Here is a 27,552-nt window from a genome sequence, read left to right as displayed (position 1 = left end):
TTTTAATCTTAAAATCTCAAGAACAAGATAAATTTTTTGAAGAAGTACAATGATGTATTTTCTCAAACCAATCATCTGTACCTCTTGAGTAAACATTTTTACCCTCATTTTAAACCTCAAAATTCTACTTACTTTTTCACCTACAAACCTTCACAAAGAGATAATTTTTGGAGAAGTAAATGACGGTGAAATTTTCAATAGAAAATAATTTTCTGAAGTGATTAAGGTCTTGGCTGAAAATGCATGATGGAATGAAGTTGAAGCTGAAGGTGAATAGGTTAAAAATAATTTTTCATAGAGCATGAATAACTTAAAGATGAGACATTTTTTGGATAAAAATCAAGGGGTTTCGGAGTCGAGGATCAAGATAAGGGTATTTAAGTCAGTTTACATAGTCTCTTAGACAAAACCTGAGTCATGGGGGGCATGCCATCAGTCTGAAAAACATGGAGAATTTTTCTAAATAGACTAATCTTTTCCTCTTAATTACCTCAACCGTGCACTTGATTGATGGAGACCATCAAATTATGTTTAAGGTTGGTGTTGGACAAGTTAAATATGTTTGAATTCTTGGTAGAGCTCAAACTCCTTCTCAATTGTTAGAGAATGATAGATAGACTCTCCGTACAACTCTAATTCGGTAACTTAATTTTGTTTTCTACTTCAATTCTCCACCAATTACTTCTCTCTCATTCATTTTTTTTTTCTTCTTCTTCTCTTTGATGTATTAAGCAGAAATCGAGCATTTAACAATGGCCGAGAGACTTCGGGCATCAATCATACCTTTTATAGCATTAATTGAAGCTTTGATATTCGCCTTAACAGATTGCTTCAATCACTTTCCGACTAAACATCTTCGTAGATACAACAATGAAATTAATCGTCTCGCAAAGGAATCACGATGTTGTTTATTATTCTTTTCATCTTAATTAGTTTTTTCAAAAAAAAAAAAAAAAATCAATTTTTACTAGAATCAATGTTCTTATTTCTTGTAGTTAGCGTGAACGAATTGGAGGTGTTGTATGATTTATTTAGAAAGTTGAGTAGCTCTATAATTGACGACGACCGAATCCAAAAGGTGAGTTCATCATCAATTAATTAACTTTGCACGAATAATTCATCGTTTTGTTCTTGTCTTATCTTGTTATTTCTTACTATTTCTATAATCTTGTCATGGAAGCATTTATTTATTTCTTGATAATTAGTTTGAGGACTTTTCTAACCTTAAAAACGTTGTTGGAGGTTCCATCACACATATAGCTGAGACGAGAGACACAAAAATGTAGATTATCTAAAGATCATTATAACTCTTTTATCATTCTTGCACTCATTATCATTGGTGCATGGCTTTTTTAATTAAGAATCGTAATGATTTGAATACCCCATGTAGCAAACTCAATCGACTATCCTGATTTGACAAGTTCAAGAACCGTAGATCTGCTCCTCGGGATACACATCCATACTTCCCCCATAAAAAAATGTATCTTGAGGGAACCGTGTATCCCAAGGAGCACAGATCTACGATTTTCGAACTTGTCATGTCAGTTAGTCGATTGAGTATGCCACGTGGGGTAGTCAGATTATCACGACTCTTTAATTAATTATAGTTGATCGATGAGGTGTGAAATATTGTAAGATCCTTAGGTCATATTATAGATTGACTAATTGCTCTCAAGATGTTGCAGGAGAATTAGTCAATAAATTCCTTATATTTGAAATGGTCACAACTATGGATGAAGTCCATTAAGTATGATCTCATTAAATGTATGGGGATATTGATGTACAATTGACTTGTCGAAGAGTTGTATTTAATTAAATCACTACAAGAAAATTAACTTTTAGCAATTGTCACGAAAGAGTCGTCACTATAACGCATTATAGTGACATTCACGAACGTGACCATTGCACTTATATTGGTTGGAACTACACTCTTTCTCAAACATGTGTCGACGCTAGATGGTCTAATCCCTAAAATTGGGAAGAAAAAGTTACTCACACAAATTACAGAAGGTCCAACTTAATATGATCAGATCTTTAAAATATATATGAGACATACGAACAACACATCCTTTTAGATTTCATGAAAATATTCATATTAAAAAAATATATATATTATTTTTTGACCTAAATTCAAGGTATTGAAAATGGATGGCCACCAAAGCACCTAAATCTAAAAATAAAATTTAGCGGTGAAAAATAACTATTTTTAACTTTTTTTTTTTTTTTAAGTTCATATAATTTTGTCCTCTACAACTCCATTGCATCAGATCATGTTTTTAAATGTCACAATGTAATAAGATAAGAAAGTTTTTTTTTTTTTCACTATGGGCAAGAAAGAGAAATGGGCGTCAAGGACTTAAGGACGTGCGCCAAAAATGACGTCATATTATCAAAATTCTATTTTTAAAGAGATCAATAACTAGAGGATACCCACCAGGGACGAGGTTAGCTGAGATGGTAAGACACGACTGGATTTGCTCCTTAGGCCGTGACTTCATGTCTCTATATGCCCCTTAACATAAAGTGACTACTAACTGGTGTAACACGTGATAGGGTGGGTTGGTGCGTACGACTCACAAAGCCACAAAAAAAAAAGAAAAAAAAAGATCAATAACTAGAGGATGACACATGTATTATTTTGGTTGTATATGTAAAATGTGCTTTGAGGCGCGTACTTAATTTTCATTTATTTATCCATTTTATAGGAAGAGCTTCAATTGGCACTTTTCAACACTCCATCTGGCGAGAATTTTTTCCTGGATAGGGTAAACACATTGCAACTTCTTATCTATAATCTTGCGAAATACTTTGGTTTAAAAGTGTGTTACCATATTAGCTCCTAAATACTGAATTGTGAATCCGTACAAGTTGTACTGGGCCTACAAAGCGAACCAGTTCAATGTACGATCCAACCAGTTTGATTCGTTCAAATTTTTCATTGGGTTCGTTGAACTAAATAGTTAAGATACAACACATCTTTTTCAGAAATTCGATTTTAAGCGTCTTAATCTTCCTTATGCCTGTCTTTGTGTGTGTGTGTGTGTGTGTGAGGCAACTCTTGAATAATTTTATGTTTTACTCTTGGAATATTTTAACATTATAGTTATATTTGTAACTCACGTGCTTGAATTATATATGTATATATGCACATCCTCATGCAGGTCTGTGTATGAGTGTTTGTGAAGCAAATCTTGAATAATTTTCTGTTTAACTCTTAGAATGTTTTAACATTATAGTTATTTTTGTAACTTGTGTGCTTGAATTATATATATATATATATATATATATATATATATATATATATATGGGTCACGTTCAAGGGCCAACTGTTTGGCAAACTTTTTGGCAAAACATTTTTCAAAACATGGGTTAGCGGTTTTGGAATGGGCTGATTTTGGTGAGGATGATCTCTACAGTGAGGAGATCATCCTCACCAAAAATCAGCCCAATCCAAAACTTCTAACCCATGTTTACAAGTTGAAAAATCGTGGACCGTCCATCTTTTGTAAACTATTTTTGATGGGGTTGGAAGTTTTGGAATGGGCTGATTTTGGTGAGGATGATCTCCTCACCGCAGAGATCATCCTTACCAAAAATCAGCCCGTTCCAAAACTTCTAACTCATGTTTTGAAAAATGTTTTGCCAAAAAGTTGGCCCTTGAACGCCACCCTATATATATATATATATATATATATAAAAGAACTTTGAGAAACAAATAATTATCTCTGGCTACCTCTACAAACCAGGTTTGCTCTAGATTCGCAAATTGCGAACCCAAATTTGAACCAAATAAACCAGGTCACATATATTTGGAGTTGCGTACCGGATGACACCATGTTTTTCTTTTGTAGGTTTTTTATCTTTTCGATGAAAAGAAAATTGGTGCAATTGAATTTGAGGGATTTGTACATGCTCTTAGTATCTTCCATCCTCATGCGCCCTTAGAGGAAAAAATTGATTGTAAGGGGTTTTAGAAGTCACTTGTTGGGTTATTTATATGATCAAAATATATCTTTTGATTACAAATTAATCTTTTCGTTCTATCTTGGATATATTGCAGTTGCGTTTAGATTATATGATCTAAGACAAACTGGGTACATTGAACGGGAAGAAGTGAGTCTCTTTGAGAGTATGTTGTAACTTTAGTTCTTGATTTAATTGTAATTTATGCACCAAAAAAAAACCTAAGTTGACTATGTTAATCTGGCTGCCACCTTGATTAACATGCTAGGTGTGTGGTGGTTGTGGGGGATTGGCTATAATTGGTTACCCCGAGTATCGGGTAATCCTTTAAATGGCTATAGCCGATCTCCCACCCCGACTAACATGCACCCATTAAGTCTTTTTTTCTGAATGATCTTGAAACAAGAAGACATTCTTTCTCATTTTGAAACCTTCATATAATTTCTTTATGTAATCTTTCACTTTCACCGGTGGAGCTTTAAACCCAAATACTATTTATAAATACACCTCTAAAATTGAAACAACTCCCTCCATTTTTATTTTTTTCAATTTCAGTTTAAATTTAGTTAAAAGTGTTCCTCCTCGTAAAAACATTTATTTTTAAATGACAAGATTAACCTCATTGGCAAGTATTTATCATAAATTATATAAGGATAATTATACTGCCCACTAATATTGGACACAAAAAAATCCAACAACATTAGATTATTATTTATTTGGGAAAATTACTTAATGGACCCTCATGGAAGGGTTTCTTTTTAAATAGTCCCTAAGTTGACTTGATAGGACATTTAGTAAACTTTTTTCCTTCTTGATGATTCCTCAGACTGTCGAGTTCATAATTTTTACTGTTGAACTTGACTCTTTTTTATTTAGTGTGGTGTGGAGTTCACATTTTTTTACTGTCGAACTCACCACTATTTACTATCGAGTTCACCATTTTTTTATTTATTGTTGAATTCGATGCTTTTTTAATTACTGTCAAGTTCACCGTATTTTAAATAAAAAGTAGTGAACTTGACACTAATAAAACCCACCCATGTTCAAATCTTGAGTTTTTTTCGACTAAAATACATGGAAAGATAGACTAAAAACTTGAGATAATGACTTGTTTAAATGATTTCAGCCCAAAAGAACCATTATTGATTGATTTTCATCCAAAAATTAATTTTAAAAAAAAGTGAAAAAAACTTATAATTTTTTTTATATATCTTCAAAATGTTTGAAAAACCCCTTGAAGCCAAATGTGAGATATGAGGTCCAAGGACCATTTAGAAAGAAAAAGTTTACTAAATGTCTTGCTAAGTAATCGCTAAAAACTTAGGGATTATTTAGAAAGAAGTCCCTCCCCAAGGGTCTTTTAAGTAATTTTCCCTATTTATTTTAAAGGATAAATTAAAATACCCCTCAATTGCAATGGGTAAGGTGCAATTTTTTTATAGATAAAATATATAGGGTAATTATAGCATCAAACTGTGTATTCTACACAAAAAAAAAAAAAAAAATGTCTATCACCATCTTGAGTGTGTCATCTATATATTAAAAATCTGAAGTCATGGTAGGTTCACTTACCTTTTTTTTTTTTTTTTTTTTTTTGCATAGTGAGATTCTTAAGTAACAAATAAAATTATTAAAAACCATCAAAGATAAAGATTTTGACAATTTTGAGTAACATATTATTAAAAATGAATATATTTCTATATAATTAAAATTTTAGAATTAGGCAGAACTAAATCTTGTTGGTCTCTTTTGTACTGTTTAGATTGTGATGGTGAGAAAAGAAAAGAAAGATAAAGAAAACAAAACTAGGGAGCTTACCATGATTTTCACATTTGCAATACACATACAAGTGGTTTATGAAGGGGTTTGTTTTGTGATGAAGTTGAGAAAGTAAGGTTTGCATATAATTGTTACAATCTTAAAGGAAATATATGTAAATAGTACTTGGATTTTTGGATCTATCCAATAATGATTTATGAATAAATGATTTCATTTTGACGATTATTGCGCTCTTCTTTTAATCATTGTTGTTCTTTTGTAAATTATTCACATTAGGGTGTCAACAAGTTCATTTCGTTTCGGTTTCACATATGGTCAAAATTGAAACCTAAACAAAATATCGGTTCTTATTCTTATTGATTTTGGTTCCGGGTAAGAGACCCTTCAAACCAAAATCGACCCACAGATACTGGTACCATTGGGTGCTTGTTGGGTATCCTGTATGATAGGTACTATTTTAAGTTTGTATGATTAATTGAGGCACTATTGAATTCTAACTTTATGATGTAAAGCTTCAGCATTGTTATAATTGGATTACTTAATATCCTTATTAATAAGTTTATAATAAAAACAAATCCACTAATTATTAACTCAACGTGTACCTGTCTGATACCCCAAAGACACTACCCAGAACCAAATTAGAAAATATAATCAATCGGTTTTGGAATCGATCATTATCTTTTTCATTTATTTATCAAAGTCGTCATTGTGCCTACTCTATAACTTTTTTCAGGTTCAAAAAATGGTAATTGCTTTTCTAATGGAATCAGACATAAAACCATCATGCGAAATTCTCGAAGCCATCATTGATAAGGTAAGATTTCGTTCAGATTATAATTTTATTTATTTTTCTTGCATCATTGATCTTTGGAAAAGTACATATGTATAATTTCTTTCTTTTTTTCTCATTTCGAAAGACATTTGCGGATGTTGATACTAACATGGATGGTAGAATTGACAAAGAAGAATGGAAGATTTTTGTACTTCGAAGTCCCACTCTTTTGAAGAACATGACTCTTCCTCATTTAATGTAGGCCACTTGCTTTGATGTCTATGATTTGCTTTAAACTTCGTGTACATCACATATGCACAACAACTTACGAATAAAAATAAAATTACAAAATTGGGTATATACTTATTTCCATAAATATTACAAAAATATATGATTGATTTAATGATTTTGATAAAATGCACAAGACTAATAATACATTGATGCTTAAACATACATGGTGATGATACAATTGATGTGGCAAGTGCATAGAATCATAGATCTTTTTCCTTGTGTATCCTAAAGAAAAAGATCTTATGGTTCTGTGCACTCGCCACGCCAACAACGTACAGACCACCACGTAAGTTTAAGCGCACCAATTTATCACGACTAAATACATTAGTGTTTTAATAATTGCATCTTTAAACAAATGATTGTTTATAATACAATCGTGATAATCTGACTACCTCACGTGGCACACTCAATCGACTCTCCTGATATGACAAATTCGAGAATCGTAGATCTATACGCTTTGGGTTACAAAATTGCACTTCCCTATAAACATGTGTATCTCGAGAATGTAAACACTCTAATTTGCACGAACCCATTAGAAAAAGTCAAAAAATTTCAAAATTTGAAGTTAATTTCAATTAAGAGCTTAAAGCCCTTCAACGGGCCCAGTTTGCATAAGAATTGTCATTTGACACACTTCCCCATGCATACATGAAATACATTATCTATATCCTAACCTCATACAAAACCCACTTTTAATTCTAATCCAAATACTCAAACCTAAACCATCCTAAACTTATAACTCAAGTTTAAAATCATAATCTAATCAAAACTCATTCTAAGACCATGGTCTTACACCTTTCCCAAGAAATGACACATATTGGTCTCTTATAAGCTTCAACATCTAAGAAGACTCCTCATTGGTAGGCCAATGCTCAAACCTAATCGGAGAGTCAATGTAAAATCCCAAATTTTCAATTCGTATCTCGAGAAAAAATAAATAGTAGAATTTTAAGAAAATCTTGAAAGTAGGACTTAGGGATAAAACTTTAGGATGTTTCTGATCATTTTTAATGGAATCTGACCTCACCATTAGATTCAAAATGATCGAAAAATATAGTTTAGCCTGTAAGCACGCTCAAGTGCGAGTCCGAATATAAAAATTACAAAATCCTCGATTACCGGATCGGACCAGGCTAAAATAGTAACTTTTTGTTAGAGTAAGAATTAATAAGATTCGATTATACCATTGGGTTTGTAATGAAAAATTATTGAACATGGACTATTTATTTGTCATTTTTGGAGATCAGAAAGTCGAATTATCGTAAAAAACGAAAACGACATCAAGTTTAAGGGTCATCTCAGGCAAAAAATGTAATTTTTTAATGGAGACATAATTTGTAGAAATTGACTACACCATTAGATCCGGAACAACAAATTAGGTGAAATAGAGTATTCATTTGTCAGTTTTTGAGTCCGGATGATCAAATTATCGTCGATCAAAACAATTGACAAAATACCGATTTTGTCCCAAATTTTATATAAATAAAATTAAAATTTTTTAAAACTCATCTTCCCCAACGCGTCTATACTGCCGAGACATATAAAAACGAATTTTTTTTTTTCTCTTCGATCTTCCACCTCAGATCTCTCACAAATAGCTCGTCATCGACGATCGACGCAGAAAAGAAAAAGATCCGCAGCTACAATCTCTACAAAACCCACCCAACCTCTTTCCATTTCAATTTCTTTTTCATCTAATATCGTCAAAAATCAGCCGTATTTGGATACGGAAATTTCAAAACTTTGACCTCAGATTTCGTCCGTTTCTGGGTCAAACTGTCTTCCGACGTAAAAGGGAGAAATGTCCGCAGCTTCATTCTCTACATAACCCACCCAAATTCCTTCCGTTTTCTCGTCTTTTTCACCCCGTATAGTCAAAAATCAGCCGTATTTTATACGAAGATTTCGTAACTTCGACCTCGGTTTTCATCGGTTTTAGGGTCAAACAGTCTTTCGCTGTAGAAGGGAGAAGAGACGAGCACATCGAGATCTTCGAAAACACCAGGTCAGTTTCGAAAATCTGCCGCTTCGAAGTTCGGTCCGTCTCGATTTCCGTACCGATCGTCTCGATTTTCGCGCACACTCTTCGATTCTTTTTGCCTAGACATTGTAAGGAACTCTCAATTTCTATTAGTAATCGTAGATTGTGAAAATTGCATTAGGATTTTATTAAAAATTTGTGATGAGTTTCTAAAATATAGAATTCTTATGTTATTTAAAAATTTTACGCAAGAAATTGCATGTTTGATATGTTTAATTGTATTTTTAACAAATTATACGTGGGTAGGATATTTTATCGGGTTATTTCTGCCAGTTGGGTCCTGTGCACCATTCGGACCCCGTTTTAATATAAGTTTTGTATTTTTTTCAAGGTTTTTGATAAAAATGAACTTCATAGTTAGAAAAACGATTTATTATTCAATTAACTCATGTTGAGTTGATGAATATCAGAAAATTGATATTTTATGAAGAGATTGAAAATTGTAAAAATTGGAAAAAGGAAAAAAAGGGTAGGAAACGGTAAAATGTCAGAGTCATACCCGAGGGGTGATGTCTGCATTTTACGTTGTTGTGTTGTGTGCAGGTTGGTGAACAGATATCTAGGGATAATATTGTTGGTTGCATATTTATTTAAATTTCTGTTAACGCGAGGCGCTGTTTACGTTTCCGTTTTGTTATTTATTTTAGGCCGGGTGGCCACACTTGCATGGTAGGAAACTGGATATCTATTCTCAACCTTGTATTGTTAATTTCTCTTTTGTTTTCAAATGAAAATAATATATATATGTAACTATTTTGTGAGCTGTTAAAGAGTTTGTAAATGCCTGAAGGGATAGTACATCATATTATCCGGAGTGGTGTACTAACCTGGGATGTACGGTAGGGACCACCAAGCTCATACGTGGTATGGGACGCGTATGAGAGTGGAGTCACAACTGGAATCCGGGATATTCCTCTCTATCTTTACCAGTGAACTTGTAATGTAAAGGTGGTCGTATACGAATGGTTTGTATATTTGGGAATCACATGTACGCCTGATAGGCATAGACGAAGATGATTAGTCAGTGATCACTAACAATCTATAGTAGTCGAACGTTTTGACACATCGAAAAGAGACCCATTGCTTACGGTCACGTCAAACGGGCAGCCTGAGCCGGATAAATGGTCAACCAAACGTGGTAAGTGCAGCGACAGGCCACAAAATCAGGAACTAAAAAAAAATCAGAGCAGAATTGTAACATCATGTCCCGACTGGGAGCGTTCCAGCCGTGAATCCCAACTCTCTAATTCCAATACTCCACCATTATGTATTATGTATCTGTTGCTTATTTTGATATATAAAATAAAATCCATGTTTATTGTTTCTATTTGATCAATTAGATTTGTATAAGAAGAGAATGTTATAGTGAGTAATGATGATTGATGTAATGTGAGTTTTAAAATGGTTAGTTGCTCATCCCTGACTATATGTACCAGTTAATCGTAGTTTCTTCTGTAAAATTTTACATATTTTTAAATGATTCAGTATGTTTATTCGTTCATGTTAGGAGAGGTTATTGACAGAAATTGTTGGTTTCTTTACTGGGTAACCATTGTTACTCACCCTTTCCTTCTCTATTTTTTAGTTTCAGATCTAAAGTTTGGTGAAACAAGTGTAGAAAACGAACGAGGATCATCTAGTTGGTCAGATAGATAACCAGAGTCTGTCACCTGGTAAGTACTAGGGCTATACCCCCTAGTGGTGTCAGTTTCTCCAGGTAGTCTTATGGATTCTGTTTTGAGTGTTAGGAATTCTGTTAGAGTGAGGAATTTTGTATAATCCTGTATATAATTTTTCTTCTTCCGCACTCTGATCTATCGGACATTATTAGACGTATATAGGCTTCCGCTAGTATTATATTTTGTTTGTTATATGCAGGATTGTATGTCGTTTATCAGGTGCAGGTTGAATCGCCTTGGAATGCTAACATAAACAGAAGAGACCATGCCGAAATTTTGAGGTGCCACCTCGTACCTTGAAATCTGACATGAGGATTTGTGTTAGTGTTCGCCGGGGCGTCACAGTCAACTCTCTTGAAAAATCCTAAAAGTGTATTCCTCAATAAATGAGATCAAATTAAAAAAAAAATACTTTGGTATTTAGTAAAAATCCTTAAAATTTGGAGAATTTCAAATCCTATCCTAAAAGGTAGAAATCTTCAAGTACATGCATGAAACTCTTCCATTAGTCTATTTCAAAAATATATATCAACTTTTACTTTATGAGTTATTTACAAATGAATTAAAGTCTACTTTTTACCTCCACTTTTATACATGTCAGTCATCTACTCATCCTCTCAAAAACACTTTTGTTATCTCACCTTTATTTACCAAAAAATCAAAAATCAAAAATGTTTTTAGGATTTTTTCTCACAAATTTTACCTTTACCTTCATAAAAATAAAAAATTCAAAGACAAATAACCTAAACCTCATGTTCATTCTCGTTGTTTTTAGGATTTGACTAATTTACCCCCAAAAATTCTCTAAAAACTCTATAAATAATACCATTTCTTATGAGCAATTCATGCTTTCAAACCCCCATTTCTTAATCTAAAATTCAATCAAAATTTATATTTTACCTCTCTAACACTCTCTCAATTCAACCATTAACTCAAGAACTTTTATCCATCGCACAACCTTCAACCAACAACCTTCATCTTCTCTAACCATCTACCCTTAATTAAAGTTTTTAACGCTCAAATTACTTCTTTCAAGACTCAAGATCATTCAAAAACATCAAAGGCCAAAGTAGATGCAAATTAGGTTTTTATTTTCAAGTACTTGCATCTTCTACTTCGAACTTTCAATTTATTTTATGTTTTAAAAAGTTTTTAGGATGTAATGCACACCCTTTCCCATTTTTGGTAGGTTGGACTTTGGTTCGATCGAAATGATAGGAGTTGAAGCCTTTGTTCCCTTATAATATATCTCATGCATTATATTGTACACTATGTATCCACCCACATATGCTTTACCATGATGAATAAATGTGTCACCCTCTTGTTGGAGTTGAAACAAAAAGTTTCTAGTTTTACATACATGCATTAAGGTTGTGACATTAAATGAACTCCATCATGAAATCTTTCTAAAAAGTCCAAACCAACATTCATACTTACGAAAAATAACGTAGACTAGATGGGCCATAATTTTTCATAGGGTGTTCCCAATGTCAAATTGACATCAAAATCTTTTTCTAAGGGAATATTTTACATATTGCACATACCACCTCTAAACATGTATTTTTGATATTCTTAAGTTTTTCAAAAGATTGGCTAGATTTCAAAAGTAAACTATCTTTAGTGGAGAAGATGGAGGTACCTGACACTTTTTCCATTCTTTAACTGGACTTTTTTATTTGGATCTTAGGTAGATCATACCCTTATCTATATATTAAAATTACTACAATGATAAAATCAATTTTAAAATCATTTCAGGTGATTATTCATACTTATTTCCAAAAAAGAATAGTGGAGATTCCAATTAACGTAGCATTAAGATTTTATTATTAACATCTCATGTCTACAAAGAAAATCGTATATCTCGAGGCCTACATATCTACGATTATCAAACTTGTCATGTCAAGAAAGTCAACTGAGTGTGTCACGTGGGGTAGTTAGATTATCACAACTCTTTATAATATTCTACTTCACAGTGTTTATAACTTAATTAAGGATGCTTTTATCATTTTTCAGGGACATCACTACGGTATTTCCAAGTTTTATTTTCAAGACTGAGGTCGATGATTGAGAATCTTAAGCTGCATGTTCAAGGGTGGGTGTTTGAAATCTTAATCGAAACCAAACAGATGGGCATTCGGTAGGCCTCACTAATTCATTTTCACACAGGGCATCAAAACTTATATATTATGTAAGATAGCAAAATATTTTTAATTTTAATGAATTTTTAGAAATAGTGCGATCTTATGACGTGTCTATTATGCACATCCTCAGTGAATTGTCGGACCTAGTGGGCTCTGACGACGTGTGGGTGTGGTCACTCGCATACTATTAATTAAGATAATAAATTATTTTTAAAATAAAAGTACAAACCATATTAAGCGGCTGAGATGAGAAGATATTTCACTATTTCTTACACATCTCATGTGAATGTATCTCTAGGAAAAGTCTGAAAATTCGAATTTATTTTAGAGAGCTGCTATTGCCACACCAATTCCTATGTAAATCACCAAAGAATTGCACACAATTGTTGTGACGTTAGTAAAAGTTGGTGTGGCAATAGTAACTCTCTTTTAAAATTGTCGCATTGATGGATATTCTCCTTGTTTGATTCCTTGAAAACTTTTACGGAAAAAGACTCTCATCTCAACTGTAAATTGGTTGGATAAGCATCAAACGTCGTTTGAGATTGGTGAGTTCGCTTGGTATAAACTCGTTCCAGGCTTAACGAAGCAAGAAATGCTCTGAGAGAGAGAGAGAGAGATGGACTCAACGAACAAATCTCATTCGGTAAGTTAGGGGCGTTAGGATTGGATTGTAGAATCTGATTATGGAATGTTAAAATAAATCAAATTGCAAAAAGCTGTTGATTCATTCATGTTTTCTTTCATCTTCTCTGTTTTGTGATCTAATTTTAGCAGAGATCGAGTTCTTTAACGATTGGCGAGAGACTCTGTGCAGTATTCGTACCTTTTATAGTGTTAATTGAAGCTCTCATATTCTCTGTAGCCGATTGTTTCGATCGCTGCCCTAAGAAACACCTTCGTGGCGGATTAGAAAATGACGTTAATCGTCTCGCAAAGGAATCTTTATGTTAGTTAATTTTAATTCTTCTTTTGCTCTTAATTAGGTTTTTTTCCTTCCCAATTTCATACTAGATTTCCTCCTTTTCTTATAGTTACTGTGAACGAAGTGGAGGCGTTGTATGAGTTATTTAAAAAGTTGAGTAGTTCTATAATCGACGACGGCCTAATTCACAAGGTGAATTCATCAATTAATTTTGAGAATAATTCTTTGTTCAGTTGTTATGTTGTTACCAGGTTATTCCTTGCAATTTGTGAACTTGTTATGGATTTTTATTAATTAATTTATTATTATTTTTTTGAGATGTGTGTGTGTGTGTGTGGGTAATCTTATTAGGATGAGAGAAGAAGGGGGATCTTCTATTCCGATCTCTCTTTAATGAACCCATAGGATGGGTATTTATAGGGATCCAAGGTTTACTTGGCACGGGTGAAGCAACCTTCGCCCAAATTCCTTGTTATGATATGTAATTTGAGTTGGTATGGTATCATTTGGATGTTGTAAGCATTATTTCGGTTATTCATTCTTTGCTCACATATCTAAATAACGATTTATACAAACTATTCACGGAAATCGTCTAACTATTCAAGAATGAACAGAAGATATATTTTAGGATTGATTACCCTTAACAAACATGTATCCATAAGGTATTAGGGTATGTCGTTACATACTTGGAATTGAAGCCATCACCGTTAATCCAAGAGCCTGAAATTAATGATTACCTTTGGTGATTATACTTTAATTCTTGACACACCTTCTCCTCCTTGATCTACTCTTTATGAATCGTATTTCCTTTAGTGATGGAATTCCGGATTCTCAATAATCTACTCATCTCTGTGCCAATTTCTAGAAGAATATTAAAAAAAAAAAAAAATCAGTTGTGCATTTTATTTCTTGAGAATGCCCGGAAAATCAATTGTTGAATAGGGGAGATTGATCCATTCTTTTATAGATAGGAGTAGAGGGCCTAGAATCCAACCCTTCAAAAGATTCTAATCCTGCTAAAATAGAGGTTTCCCAAATACACTCTTATTAGAATCTTTAATTTGTTTGACTAAACCTCCTTAACACTAAAATCCAAGAGAAACTTTATAAAAAAGGAATATGGGATGTCTCATAGGCTTAATCGGCCACCAACGGACCATAGGTCCAACAGAGGTGACATCGCCTGGAGGCTGCATCACACGAAAGCGGAATCGTTAGAAGGCGACAACACTTGAAAGTGGCATTGCCCCAGGCTGGTTTTGCAGCTTCTAAAATAAAAGCTTGTCATTATGGGTTCTAGATTTGTAGGGTCTAAAAATATGGACTTTAGGCATGGAATCAAATTTAGTTTGGTGATGAATTCGAGTTCTTTGTTTTAATTGGGGATCATTAAGTTGTGTTTAGGCATAGCCACAAGTGCAACATAAGTTCAAGCCCCTAGGTCTAGGGTCTAGGTATGATATAATGATGGACACTGGTAATTATATGATCTATGCTGCCCAGGTGAGCAACTGTTTAGACACATCAATTTTTATGACCATTGCATAAATTTGATCCTTGTATTGAATAATAATTGATTATTATGTATTTAACATGTACTTTTTTGGTTGATTCTTTATGAGATGTATCTGCGGTGTACGTGTATTTTTCATTTTTGTATCCATTTTATAGGAAGAACTTCAATTGGCGCTATTCAAGACTCAATCCGGCGAGAATCTTTTCCTGGATAGGGTAAACACATTGCAGCAACTTACCTTTATCCTATGAAATACTTTGGTTATACTGAATGACACCATGATTTTTTGAAATCTTTAGTTTGTTTGGCTGATTTATGGGAGCAAGGAATGTTGATCCTGCTCATATAAATGCATACAATTGATCATGTTTATTGTTCTAAAACTTGGATACCAATTGTTAAAAGTAGCTAGATTACCATCTCATCTCCACATGTGTTGTTACCTGAGCGCCCTCAGTTCGTAGAGCCCTTTTTGTTTGCAGATGTGGCAATTACTTCTCAATTCCTTATAGTTCCTCTTTATTATTAACATAATTTATATCGATTGCCAAAACATGCACACAGAGAAATTTAGGGAAAGGATCAATGAATTGTGAAATTCAGTCACCCTTTCTTACTATATATATTTATATTATTATACACCTAGCAGTGGAAGAAAAATATCTATTGCAATAAGATTCTTATAATGAACGGTATACAAACCTTTTAACTAGAATCAACATTTCTACCTTACATGCTTTCTTTGAACTCCTACTTTTTTCAAGAAAACGAAACCTAGAATCTTCGCTTCCTGGCCTTGGATTCGTCCAACAGTCGTTGGTAGGGTCAGTGGTAGAATAGTCCCTGTAGTGGGTGGAATAGTTTGTGTGCTTTGGGCACCTAGAAGCTTCCTAGCTTGCTCCAACAACTAGGAAGACAAGATAGGTTTAAGCAATTTAGCTGAAAGTGAGTTGTAATTATAAAGGAAGCAATGAATTTGGATAGAATTTACCCTTGTGTTGGCTATCTATGAGCTCTTAAGATGGAAATCAATATTTATCATATCTTGTATTCATGTTAAAGAACAATTAGTCAACCTTGATATGCTTTCATTGTGCATGATATATATGATTTCAGTAGTCTATACATGGTGTTTTGGTAGTCATATTGTAGAATGAGTTCTATTCTTTCTGCATGAAGATTTATTATTATTATTATTATTATTATTATTGTGAGAAGATAAGCTAGGGTTTAGAGAGAAAGAAAGAAGAATAAAAGAAAGATGAAGGTGAGTTTGATACCCTCTCAGGGTTCAACCCTCACTATTTATATAGAAAAGTCTAGTGATGGGCTTAATTTATGGGTCCATCACATACAATGAATAAAAGATAATAAAATAAACTAACTACTCTAACACTCCCCCTCAATTTGGAGCATACAAATATGACATGCCCAGCTTGGTACAACAATTAAGAAAGGAACTTCGAGACAATGGCTTTGTGAACACATCTCCCAATTGATTTTCTGACTTGACGTAATGAGGAGAGCATCTCACATGCAATGTGAACCATAGCCCTATATTATGCCTCAACACTGGAGTGAGCTACAACTTCTTGTTTCTTACTGCGCCAACTCCCTACATTTCCCCCACAAAAGTACAATAACCTAAAGTGGATTGATAATCTGTACAACTTCCAGCCCAATCAACATCTGAAAAACTAGTGACGATAGAACTTGAGACGGTTGTATAACAACCTCTTCCCTGGTGACCCCTTCAAATTGCGCAAAATCCGAAAAACTGCATCCTAATGAGATTGTCGTGGAGCATGCATAAACTGACTAACTACTACAATAACAAATATGATGTCTAGGCTAGCAATAGTAAGATAAATTAATTTACTAACTAATCTACGATAACGACCTGTATCTAGATAATTCTCTCCCTATTTAGTATCAAGCTTAGTAGTGGGATCCCTAGGAATATCAAGTGTCTTAGAGCCTAATGTACTGGTCTCAGATAGTAAATCAAGAACATACTTTCGTTGAGATAGGCTTATTCCAGTCTTGGAACGAGCAACCTCAATACCAAGAAAATAACAGAGAAGACCTAAATCTTTAGTGTGGAACTGCTTAGACAAATAGATCTTCAAGTCTGAGATACCTCTTGAGCCACTTTCAGTAGTAATAATATCATTCACAAATACTATCAGCACAATAACCCCAACAGAAGACCGGCGTACAAAAACAGAGTTATCAGACGTGGAACATACGAAACCATAGGTAAGCACAACAGAACTGAACTTATCAAACCATGCTCTAGGTGATTGTTTTAGTCCATAAATGGCTTTCCTTAGACGACACACCAAATCTTCCTTACCCGAAGTAACATACCTAGGTGGCTATTCCATATAAACCTCTTCTTGTAAATCCCATGCAAAAATGTATTCTTAATGTTCAACTGACATAGGCTAATCACAACAAACAACCACAGAAATAAGAACTCTAACAGAGTCCAGTCGAGTCACGTGAGAGAATGTCTTACTATAGCCCACCCCAAATGTTTGAGTATAGCCTTTAGCAACCACTCATGTTTTTAAGTGCTCAACAAAACCATCTAGGAGATATTTGACTGCATAAACCCATCGGCAACCCATAGGTTGTTTCCCAGTAGGGGGAGGGATAAGATCCCAATTATGATTATGATGGAAGGCTTCCATCTCATCCATAACTAGTTTCCACTCAAACGAAGACATAACTTGTGTATAAGTAGGAACATAATCGTTAAAAGGAAGGAGGCATACAATGAAAGGAAACAAAATTAGCAATAGGGTGTTTCGTGCAAGATCTGGCACCTTTCTATAATGCAATAGACACATCGGTATTAGGTACAAGAACCTCAATCGAAGGTGGTGAGTGAGCTGGGGCTGGTATAGGAGGGGTACCATAAGATATAGCTTCACGAGGATGAGTATGTTCATAAATTCGAAGAGGAGCATCTAAGGAAACATCTGTAGGAGTAACAATAGGGACAACCAGAGTAACAGGAGGAAGAGTGGGAGGAGACAACTCCCCCTGACGCGAAGACACAATGTCCAAATCAAATGAAGCTCTGACAGATTGGAAGATGGGTGTGGATTCAAAGAATGTCACATCAGCACTAACACAATACCGCTGTGAGACAGGACAGTAAAACTAACAACCTTTTTGAGTATGAGAATAGTCCAAAAATATATATTTAATAGATCAAGGCGATAGTTTATCAAGACTAGACTCAAATGAGTGAAGGAAGCATGTACAACCAAAGACTCAAGATGGGACAACATAAGGGTCAATCGAGGATAAAGCAAGGAGAATGGAGAACGACCATCTAGAATTGATGATGGCATGCGATTAATAAGATGGAAAGCCGTAAGAACAACATCACCCCAATAGGGTTTAGGAACATGCATATGAAACATGCGGGTGCGAGTAACATCAAGTAAATGACGGTGTTTACGTTTTGCAACACCATTTTGTTGAGAGGTGTGAGCAAATGATGTTTGATGAATAATGCCATGCTCATAACAAAATGATTAAATAGATGATTGTGGTATTCTAGGGCATTATTAGATCGAATGATTTTAATAAGCTTGTCAAATTGAACTGAAATCTCTTTGTAGAAAGTAAGAAGAATATGAGGTAATTCAGTACAATCTTTCAATAAAAATAGTCATGTATTCTCCAATAATCATCCACAAACACAACAAAGTAATGAAAATGATATAAACCTTTTATTCTGAATGGACCACAAATATTCGTATGAATTACATCTGAAAGTCTAGATTGATGACTCTCAAGACGACGAGGAAAAAAACTTTGGTGATGCTACCCAACTGGCAAGTCCCACCTTCTAAAACAGACATTGGACTCAAATGTAGAATAGCATAACTCAAATTAGACAAAGACACGTAACCCAAACGAAAATGCCACAGAAGATGTGAAATAAAAACACTCATAGCAGATGCAGTCTCCTAATGTATCAGGTAGTACAAACTATCTTCTCATGCCCCAAACCAATTACCTTCTTTGTCTTGAGTCTTGAGATCCTGAAAAACACAAAATGAAAGAAAAAAGGATTATGGAGCATTGTAGAGATTTTGTGAGCTAAGAGACTATATATTAAAAGGAAAATCTGGGACAAGTAAGGTAGAGGATAATGAAAGAGATGAAGTTGAATGAACATCACCTCTCCATACTACACTACGAGTAGAACCATCTGCTAACATAATATGAGACCTAAGGGATTGTAAATTAGAGAAGATGTGGGATATACCGGACATGTGTGCACTAGCTCTAGAATTGATGACCCAAGATGAAGGAGACGTGATAGCCATAAGTGTGGGGTTACCTGAATTAGCCATAGTAGCTGTGAGCTAAGAAGGTCCTAAAAAAGTATTCAACTTCTAAAGAATCTTGCCAAGTTGAGTAGAATAATCAGAAGAAACAATTCCAGATGAAGGTGGACCAATAGGTGGTTGAGAAGGTTCTTCCTGGGCCTGATTAGCTCACGCGGGCTTACCCCACTTATCCCAATAAAACTGCACAGTATGGCTAGAGTAACCACAATAAGAGCATTTTAGCTCACCTTCACGACCTCCACCACAACCACGACCTCGACCACGAGAAGCCTCATGTGGATTATTAAAAACCAGAGCTAATGACTCCTTGGAAGTTGAATGAGATACACTTCCAAGAGAGGCCCGTTGAAGATGAGAGAAGCCATTAGCAATGGTGGGTAAGGACTAATTGGCTAGACGTTGTCCCTTAAGTGAATTGTACTCTAGGTTCAAGTTAGACAAAAACAATGCAACCTGAAATTCTTCACGTTGTCTTTTCTGAGTTTTTAGATCGGTGGTCAAAGGTTAGTATTTTTGAAGGTCCTCCCACATACCATAAAGAGAGCTACAATAATCACTCAGAGATCTGTCACCCCATTTACTAGTAAACATGGTCTCGAACAGATCATAAACTCGTGACACTTTTTTTTCTTAAGAATACATCTCCTAAATGGCTATCCAAATCTGATTGGTTGTATCCAAGTACATAACATTAGAGGAAATTGATGGTTCCATGTTGTTCCAAAGCCACGCCATCACCACAAAATTGTCATTTTGCCTATCTCTGCCAATCTTCATAGTGCTTGTCATTTGGTGGTGGAGGGTTTTCAACCAAAAACTTAGATTTCTTCTTGGCATGTAGAAATACTCGAATAAAATGAGACCATGGTAAATAATTTGTGCTGTTGAGCTTGATAGAGGTGATCTGAGCATCAACACCATAAAAAATCCCCAAATTTGACATTCAAGGAGGAGTAAATTGGAAACTCACACAGAGATGAAAACACATGTAAAAAAAATAGAGTATCCCTAGGGATATTCTATGAAGTGCGGCTAGGGTTGAGAGGCCAACGAAATAACGATTAGAATAAAATTGCAAAACTCAAAAACACCCGAAAAAAATTAAGATCTGGGAAAATTTTCAAACTGTTGATCGAGAAGTCAAAAAAACCTATTTTTTTCTTCAGAAAACACTGTTCACGTAGAAAACACTGTTCACAAGCACTATTCACACAAAAAACATTATTCATGAGCACTATTCACGCGACATTGTTAATACGACACTATTCACAAAAATTTTTCTGAAAACTGAATTTTGGGGCTTCAAAATTGCAACACGGGCTTCACAATCATCGACAAACTATAAACTACATCCTAGAGACACATATAGGTGTAAAAAACTGCAAGCAAAGATTCCTAAGTCGTATTTTGTATGAAAGATTTAGGGTTTGAAGAACTCATATTGAAAATAAAAGAAGAAAAATAGGAAGTTGATGAGGAATGGGTTAATCTAAGAGCACAGTTGTTCTGATACCATGTAAGAAGATAAAAGCTAGGGTTCAGAGAGAAATAGAGAAGAATAGAAGATAGATGACGGTGAGTTTGATATCCTCTCTAGCGTCAACCCTCACTATTTATTTATAAAACAGTCATATAGTGATGGGCTTAAGTTATGGGTCCATCTCATACAATGAATAAAATATAATAACATAACATAAAAACTCTTATAACATTTTTTTTTTTGTTGCTTTTGAGCCTAGAAGAACCATGTATTTTATATTGGTTCATGGGCCATCTTGTGGACTAAATTTTTTTTTTATAGGTTTAAGTGTGAAGGTGGGGGCCTTGATCCCAGGTCTATGTTATTTCCATATATAGACTTTGGAGTTGTTCTCTCACCCTTTTAGAACCTTCAACTTTAATATTCTTTTAACTGGAGTTGTAATTAGGCTTTGTTGAACATGTCCAAACCATCTTAGCCAACTTTCTCTTAGTTTATCGTCTATTGGTGCTTCTTCTCTTAGTCAAGAAACATCTTCTCAACATCCTCATCTGTCATTACTGCCATGTTCAATTTATAACATGATGCTTCTTGATTGCCAAACAATCAACTCCACAAACCATAGCTGGTCTTACTACTATCTTATAAAATTTCCCTTTTAATTTGATTGGTATGCAAACTTCACATAGTACTCTAGAAGAGTACCTCCACTTTAATCATCAAACTCTAATTCTATGGGCAACATCTTCGTCGATATCTCCATCTTTTTGGATAATAGACCCTAGATAATAAAATTGGTTGCTTTGGGTTTTTTCTAGACCATTAATTTAATTGAACTTTCATCTTCTTGGGTGTTAGTGCTAAATTTATAATCCACATATTCAATCTTGGTTCTGCTTACCCTAAAGCTCTTGGACTCTATCATCTCTCTCAATAATTTGAGTTTAGTATATGATTCCCACTATAATCTCCTCAACAATAATTCATCTGCAAGTAACATACACCAAGTATGTGCTCTTGAACAATGTTACCTAATTCGTGGGTTCGCAGTTCGTGGTTTGCCACTCGAGAATGAACCCAGTTCGTAGGGGTAGACAGAGATGAGGACATTTGAAGGTTGAAGTAATAAGTAGGGTAAAAAAGAGAATGAAGATGGACAATTTTGGGAAAAAATATCGAGTTTTTATTTATTTATATTTTTAACATGAGGGTATTAGGTCATTTTTCATTGGTCTATTAGGAAAGACCAAGGCCAAAGGAACATTTTATTAGTTCGAAATTTTAGGGGGATATCTCAAATGTTATCAAGATGTGGAGGGGGATTTAAAAAAAATTAAGTAAAATGGAGTTCGTTAAATTCGATACATTTCACAAACCCACAACGAACCGTACAATGAATTGGTTCGGTTCGAACCGGTTTGCAATTTGGTTCCTTTCTAACGAATTGGGTAACCCTACTCTTGAATATGAGAAGTTACTTCACATATAATTAAATCAAATCAATACATACTGAAAGCTGATCCCTGATGTAGATTAATTGTAACTGTCCTCACACTACTCACATTCACAACCCTCGTAGTTGTATACAGGTCCTTCATTATGTTAGTGTTACTCCATGTGTCTAGAAATTATTTTTTAAGTATTTAAAGATGTCAAGCCTTTCTAGTCTTTGATAAGTGGTACCAAAACTGTAATACTTCGATATAGCAAAAGTTAAGTACTAGTTGTCCACAATGCTGATGAAAAAGTTAAGCTGTCCTTGGTTTCTAGGCTTAAGTGGGTCTTGGCTAATTTCCTCATTTTAATGTTCATGACTTTGTTAGCGCATGCCAATGACATAAATTCATGTTTTTTAAATTTTAGTGTAATTTTTCAGACCTATTAATAAATATCAATATATTGGAGCTCTATTACTATATCAATGGTTTCTTTAGCATTGAATTTATGGTTGCTTTGATGTGTTACTAAGTTACATACTTGTGAACTTAGTAACAAATTATTTTCACACATTTTCCTTTTTGGTTTTCCAATGTTCTGCATTTATTGAACCATTGCCTTTTTCTTTTATAGGTTTTTGATCTTTTTGATGAAAAGAAGAATGGCGTAATTGAATTTGAGGAATTCATCCACGCACTGAGTGTCTTCCATCCTTGTGCGCCTTTGGAGGAAAAAATTGATTGTAAGGGTTCCAAAAATTATTTATTGGGTTATTTATGTTATCAAGATGCATGTTCTTATTATAAAACCTTTCTATTTTACCTCGGATATCTTGCAGTTACCTTTAGGTTGTATGATTTGAGACAAACTGGGTACATTGAGCGGGAAGAAGTGAGTCTCTTTAAGTGTATGTTGTAACTTTAGTTCTTGGTTTAACTGCAGTTTATGCAAAATGTAATCTCTGACCAAATTTATATGAACATCATGGGTGCTCATCTTTGCCCTTAATTTTATCTTATATGTGTATAACTTGTCTTTAATGCGTAATATAAATCATATTCAACGGTTAGGGGTTCAGGCGAAAAATTTGTAATTATTTAGGTTTTCATCTAATTAGGTCTAGATTTATCTTTCGAGATTATTTTAGATTAGTTGTTTTTTTTTAGTTTTGAGTTGTTTTAGTGCTTTATTTTTATGTTTTTAGGACTTATTTTCATGTTTTATTGGCCCATAGTCTTAGTATAATATTTATGGGGAATTTTGTAACTTTAGTTTATCTTTTATTTAAATTTATTATGGTTGAAAAATTAAGAGAAAGAAAGTTACGAAAATTAGGTTATTTTATTTAGTATTTTAATTTTATTAGGACTCTTGGTTGATTTTCTTTATTTATAGATTGTATTAGGGTCTATTGATAGAGAATGAATGGAATAAATAGATTACAAAAGTTTTTGTTTTCTTTTAAATGTTGGTGCATTCAACATGGTTGATACCATGGAAATCATTGGGGTAATTCCAAGGTAAATATCATTTTTTTTCTTTAATCTTTTTCTTATCCTTTATCTTCTTTTGTTTATTTGTGAGAAATTAAGAAACCATCAAGAACCCTCTAATCCTTTCAAGAACCCAACTCATAAACTTTGTTTTCTTGATTTTTCAAGAAATCTTGAATTCTTGATTCTTGAAACTCCTTTCTTGATTCTTGAAACCTACAAGCCCCATTTTATTTTACCTTTAATCCTTCCCCACTTTCTTTAACTCGTACTTCATTAAGCTCTTTTCCAAATCTTTAGCCCTTAATCATTTCCTTACCTTACAAACCTTTAACCATTTTCATTGGGATCGTGGTCATACCTACAATTATTGTTTTCATTTTACTTTTGAGTTTACTCAATCCTGAACCAAATTCCCTAAAGCCCCCTCATTTTCTTTTCTCCCCTCATTGTCCTGCATCAGTCCTTCAATGGGAGTTGCATTAATGGAAGAGAAAGTTTCATATACCTCTTCAGGTTTATCGCTTTGCTTGTCGTTTGGGACATGAATATTTTTTTTGCAGGAGAATCTTCCATGTATTGAACAAAGGAAAATTGAACATCTTTGTGTTTACTGGAAGCTGCTTTATGTTCTTTTTTTAATTTATTTGGTTTGGTTTGATTTGATCCCAAAAAAAGGCTATGTTAATGGGTTTGGGCTTCTATAAGTTATTCTCTTCTATATTTTGTAAGATGGGTCATGGGGAGATTAACCTTCATTTGTCAATTAAAGTCACTTTCACAGTTTTATGGATGATCTTGAGCTGAGAAACAATATTGGTTGAAAATCTCTTTTTCATTTGGTAACCTTTTCATTGTGTTTAGTGTACCTTGGTCTAGTGAAGACGTGATTATTTCAGATTGATTATACATTGCCTTCATACTTCAATCCATGTTTCTCTTTCATAAATTGTTCACATTCAATCATTGCCTTTTCATTTATTTATCAAAAGTATCACTTTGTGTTTCAGGTTAAACAAATGGTAATTGCTATTTTGCTGGAGTCAGACATGAAACTATCAGATGAACTTCTCGAAGCCATCATTGATAAGGCAAGGGTTTGTTCAGGTTATATTTTTATTTCTTTTTATTGCATCATCTTTTGGAAGAACATGTAAATTTAAAATTTCTCGTTTTTCCCCCTTTGGGCAGACATTTGAAGAAGCCGATGCTGACATGGATGGTAGAATTAACAAAGAAGAATGGAGGACTTTTGTGGTTCGAAATCCCACCCTTTTGAAGAACATGACTCTTCCTTATTTGAAGTAAGCCACTTTCTTCCATGTCTATTATTTTTTATTGACTCCGCATTTGTTATGTCTTCACTACAACTGTTTTCTCATGGTTCAAAGCCTCCTCATATATGTGAAGCCTTTCCACGTCTTTGCTATATTTTTAACGTAACATTGGATCTTTTCCAATCATTACTAAATGACAACTGCATTCAATTTCTTTTTCGGCATTATAAATAAGTTGTTTTCAGTTAATTCCATTTGGAGTTTTGTTGTGTTTCCTAGCTGGGATTACTCGCCACTACTACCAAGTCAGTGCTATGTGCCGTCATCTCAAGGCACCTAGTGCCCTGTGTCTATTGGTATTGTGTTTCTATGAATCATGGCACCACGTTGGCCATGCCTCAGGGTGCCACGTACAACTTTCTTAGGGTGCCATGTACCCTTATCATTGGGCACCATGTGCCCCATGTACTTGTCTCAAGCACCAATTGCACCTATTATCAGGTGCCACCTGCCCCTTTCATCAAGCACCGTCTACTAGTTTGCTTGGCATTGATGTTATGACGCCACAACTCCATTTTCAGCTTGTATGATGCATGTATCTTGAGACACCACAGCCTCCCCAATGAAAAGGTACCAGTCGTGTAGGTCACGTAGGAGGTAGAAACCTAGAACATGTCAAAGCAATACTCCACATGTCCAGTCTGTGACAAGATGAGTCCTACGCCTGGATTGCAATCTTTTTACTCGACATAACCAGTCGATTGAGAGAACTATTGCTTATTTTTCAAGGCATGAGAGGGTGTCATTACGACACTATTTCTAGAGTATGTTCTATTCAAATCTTTCTTATTTCCACAGAAATGGGTACTTTGGGGAATCCCTTCGTATGAGCTACTGAAATGAAGGATAAGGGTTAATGATCGCTAATAACAAAGATTTTACAGAGGCTGTGAACCTAACATAACCTCCTCCTTTATCTGGGCCTAGGACCAGCAATATTAAAACAAAATTATTTATTTTGTTTATTGTAAAAGTATGCTTGCAACAACAAAAATTCCTTATCCAAAACATTTGGAGTGCATATGATAAATCTTTATTATATAAAATGTTTTAGAAGTGACCATCTCACTTAGGTCAGGTATAGGCTTGCTTCAATTTTTGTCTAAAATAAAGCTTTAAAATTCATAAAAATATGTAAACTTTAAGTAAATGAATCAACTTGATAAAAGGTATAGTTTTGGCGAGCATAATGGAATTGGCAATAATGACAGGTAATGGGTTTGATTAATTATTTTAATCTGCTGATCTCAATCTCATGAATCTTTATCTTTCCCGCACAAAGCTCAAGTGTCCTGGCACTTGTAATTTCTCCTCTATTATAGAAATAGATACTTGAAAAGACTTCTACCTAGCATTGCCCAATCCATGTTGTAAATGAGAAGAAAAACTCATCTTTCGCTTTTGGCATAGAAGATAAATAGGAATACTGAAAATTCAAGAGTTTTTTTTTTCTTCAATTTTTTCAATGGTTTTTACAATACTGCCGGATGCAGTCGGATCTTGTAAAATGGATGGTGGTCGTGACAAATAGTTGCCCCCCGATTCCGATCCTCAACCCATATATATACCTGTAGAATCGAGGCTTTGAACATTTTGGTGGGATATTTTAAACAAATGATTGTTATGTATATATCTTTTACTTCTTTAAACATTTTGGTGTATATGTATATATATTTTGTTTCAGTGTTCATAACTTAAGGATCCTTTTTATTTTATTCCTTCATCATTCCTCAGGGACATCACTACGGTATTTCCAAGTTTTATTTTTAACACTCAAGCCGAGGACTGAGAATCTGAAGCTGCATGCTCACGGGTGTTTGAAACCTTTAGGTTGACGCCAAACTGGTTTTAGGTTGTCAATTAAGCCAAATGTGTGCTTACAGCATCGAATCGATGGCAACATCCTTGCAAGTCTATAATTGCAGAGGATCCCAATACAGCTGCATCAATCACGAAGGAGCCTACCACTGTTGTATCAATCAATTCATTTTCCTTGTAATTTAAGGTCCAATCGAGAACAATCATCTGTGTATATTTCATATTCTGTAAATTTAAAGCTTCTGTAAACAGAAAATTGATTTGTCATTTGTGATTAGTGTATGAATCTGTTTTGTTTTTTAGTTTGTCTTTGTATTTTGCTATATTGGAAAATCAGGGGCAGTGCATCCTGATGTATTGCTGCACTAAGATTTGGAGTATCATTGATAATGTTGTCTAACAAGTTGCATTAAAAATCACTCCACCACCTCTGGTTGTGCTGCTAGGAATTGTAGGTAACCCTTGTGTGAAGGTTCAGATACCACCAATACTTCCAACCTATGG

At 34.2% G+C, this 27,552-nt stretch overlaps 2 protein-coding genes across 4 annotated transcripts; both read left to right on the top strand.

The window, feature by feature from the left end:
- Window positions 1-541: 541 nt before the first annotated feature.
- LOC147397140 (calcineurin B-like protein 10) lies at window positions 542-13,099 on the top strand. Of its 2 annotated transcripts, XM_086452633.1 has the most exons (8): window positions 542-640; window positions 736-903; window positions 996-1,078; window positions 2,706-2,765; window positions 3,852-3,960; window positions 4,061-4,113; window positions 6,476-6,556; window positions 12,539-13,099. In XM_086452633.1, exons 2-8 carry the CDS (start codon window positions 753-755, stop codon window positions 12,578-12,580), a joined length of 579 nt encoding a protein of 192 aa, XP_086308759.1. In that variant the 5' UTR covers window positions 542-640; window positions 736-752; the 3' UTR covers window positions 12,581-13,099. The 2 variants fall into 2 exon arrangements, with proteins under 2 accessions (XP_086308759.1, XP_086308760.1); XM_086452634.1 differs by lacking the exon at window positions 2,706-2,765.
- Window positions 13,100-13,161: 62 nt separating this feature from the next.
- On the top strand, window positions 13,162-27,350 carry LOC147397139 (calcineurin B-like protein 10). 2 transcript variants are annotated; one of them, XM_086452629.1, is made up of 9 exons: window positions 13,166-13,312; window positions 13,444-13,615; window positions 13,701-13,783; window positions 15,263-15,322; window positions 23,034-23,142; window positions 23,239-23,291; window positions 24,904-24,984; window positions 25,085-25,197; window positions 26,965-27,350. In XM_086452629.1, exons 1-9 carry the CDS (start codon window positions 13,286-13,288, stop codon window positions 27,017-27,019), a joined length of 753 nt encoding a protein of 250 aa, XP_086308755.1. In that variant the 5' UTR covers window positions 13,166-13,285; the 3' UTR covers window positions 27,020-27,350. The 2 variants fall into 2 exon arrangements, with proteins under 2 accessions (XP_086308754.1, XP_086308755.1); XM_086452628.1 differs by having other exon boundaries at window positions 13,162-13,312; window positions 23,034-23,291.
- Window positions 27,351-27,552: the final 202 nt, after the last annotated feature.

The sequence above is a fragment of the Akebia trifoliata genome, chromosome 8, assembly GCF_017979445.1.
Source record: "Akebia trifoliata isolate Shusen 1 chromosome 8, ASM1797944v1, whole genome shotgun sequence".
Taxonomy (NCBI): Eukaryota; Viridiplantae; Streptophyta; class Magnoliopsida; order Ranunculales; family Lardizabalaceae; genus Akebia; species Akebia trifoliata.
The sequence above is the reverse complement of the archived record's forward strand: the minus strand, read 5'-3'. Positions and strand labels throughout refer to the sequence as shown.

What these genes read in the sequence shown, in the direction of transcription:
- LOC147397140 (XM_086452633.1), top strand. Translation starts at nt 753, where the DNA reads ATGGCCGAGAGACTTCGGGCATCAATCATACCTTTTATAGCATTAATT. An exon ending in TCTCGCAAAGGAATCACGAT is followed by an intron (nt 904 to 995) that starts GTTGTTTATTAT and finishes TATTTCTTGTAG; the next exon opens with TTAGCGTGAACGAATTGGAG. An exon ending in ACGACGACCGAATCCAAAAG is followed by an intron (nt 1,079 to 2,705) that starts GTGAGTTCATCA and finishes TCCATTTTATAG; the next exon opens with GAAGAGCTTCAATTGGCACT.
- LOC147397139 (XM_086452628.1), top strand. Translation starts at nt 13,286, where the DNA reads ATGGACTCAACGAACAAATCTCATTCG. An exon ending in AGAATCTTTTCCTGGATAGG is followed by an intron (nt 15,323 to 23,033) that starts GTAAACACATTG and finishes TTTCTTTTATAG; the next exon opens with GTTTTTGATCTTTTTGATGA. An exon ending in TCGAAGCCATCATTGATAAG is followed by an intron (nt 24,985 to 25,084) that starts GCAAGGGTTTGT and finishes CCCTTTGGGCAG; the next exon opens with ACATTTGAAGAAGCCGATGC.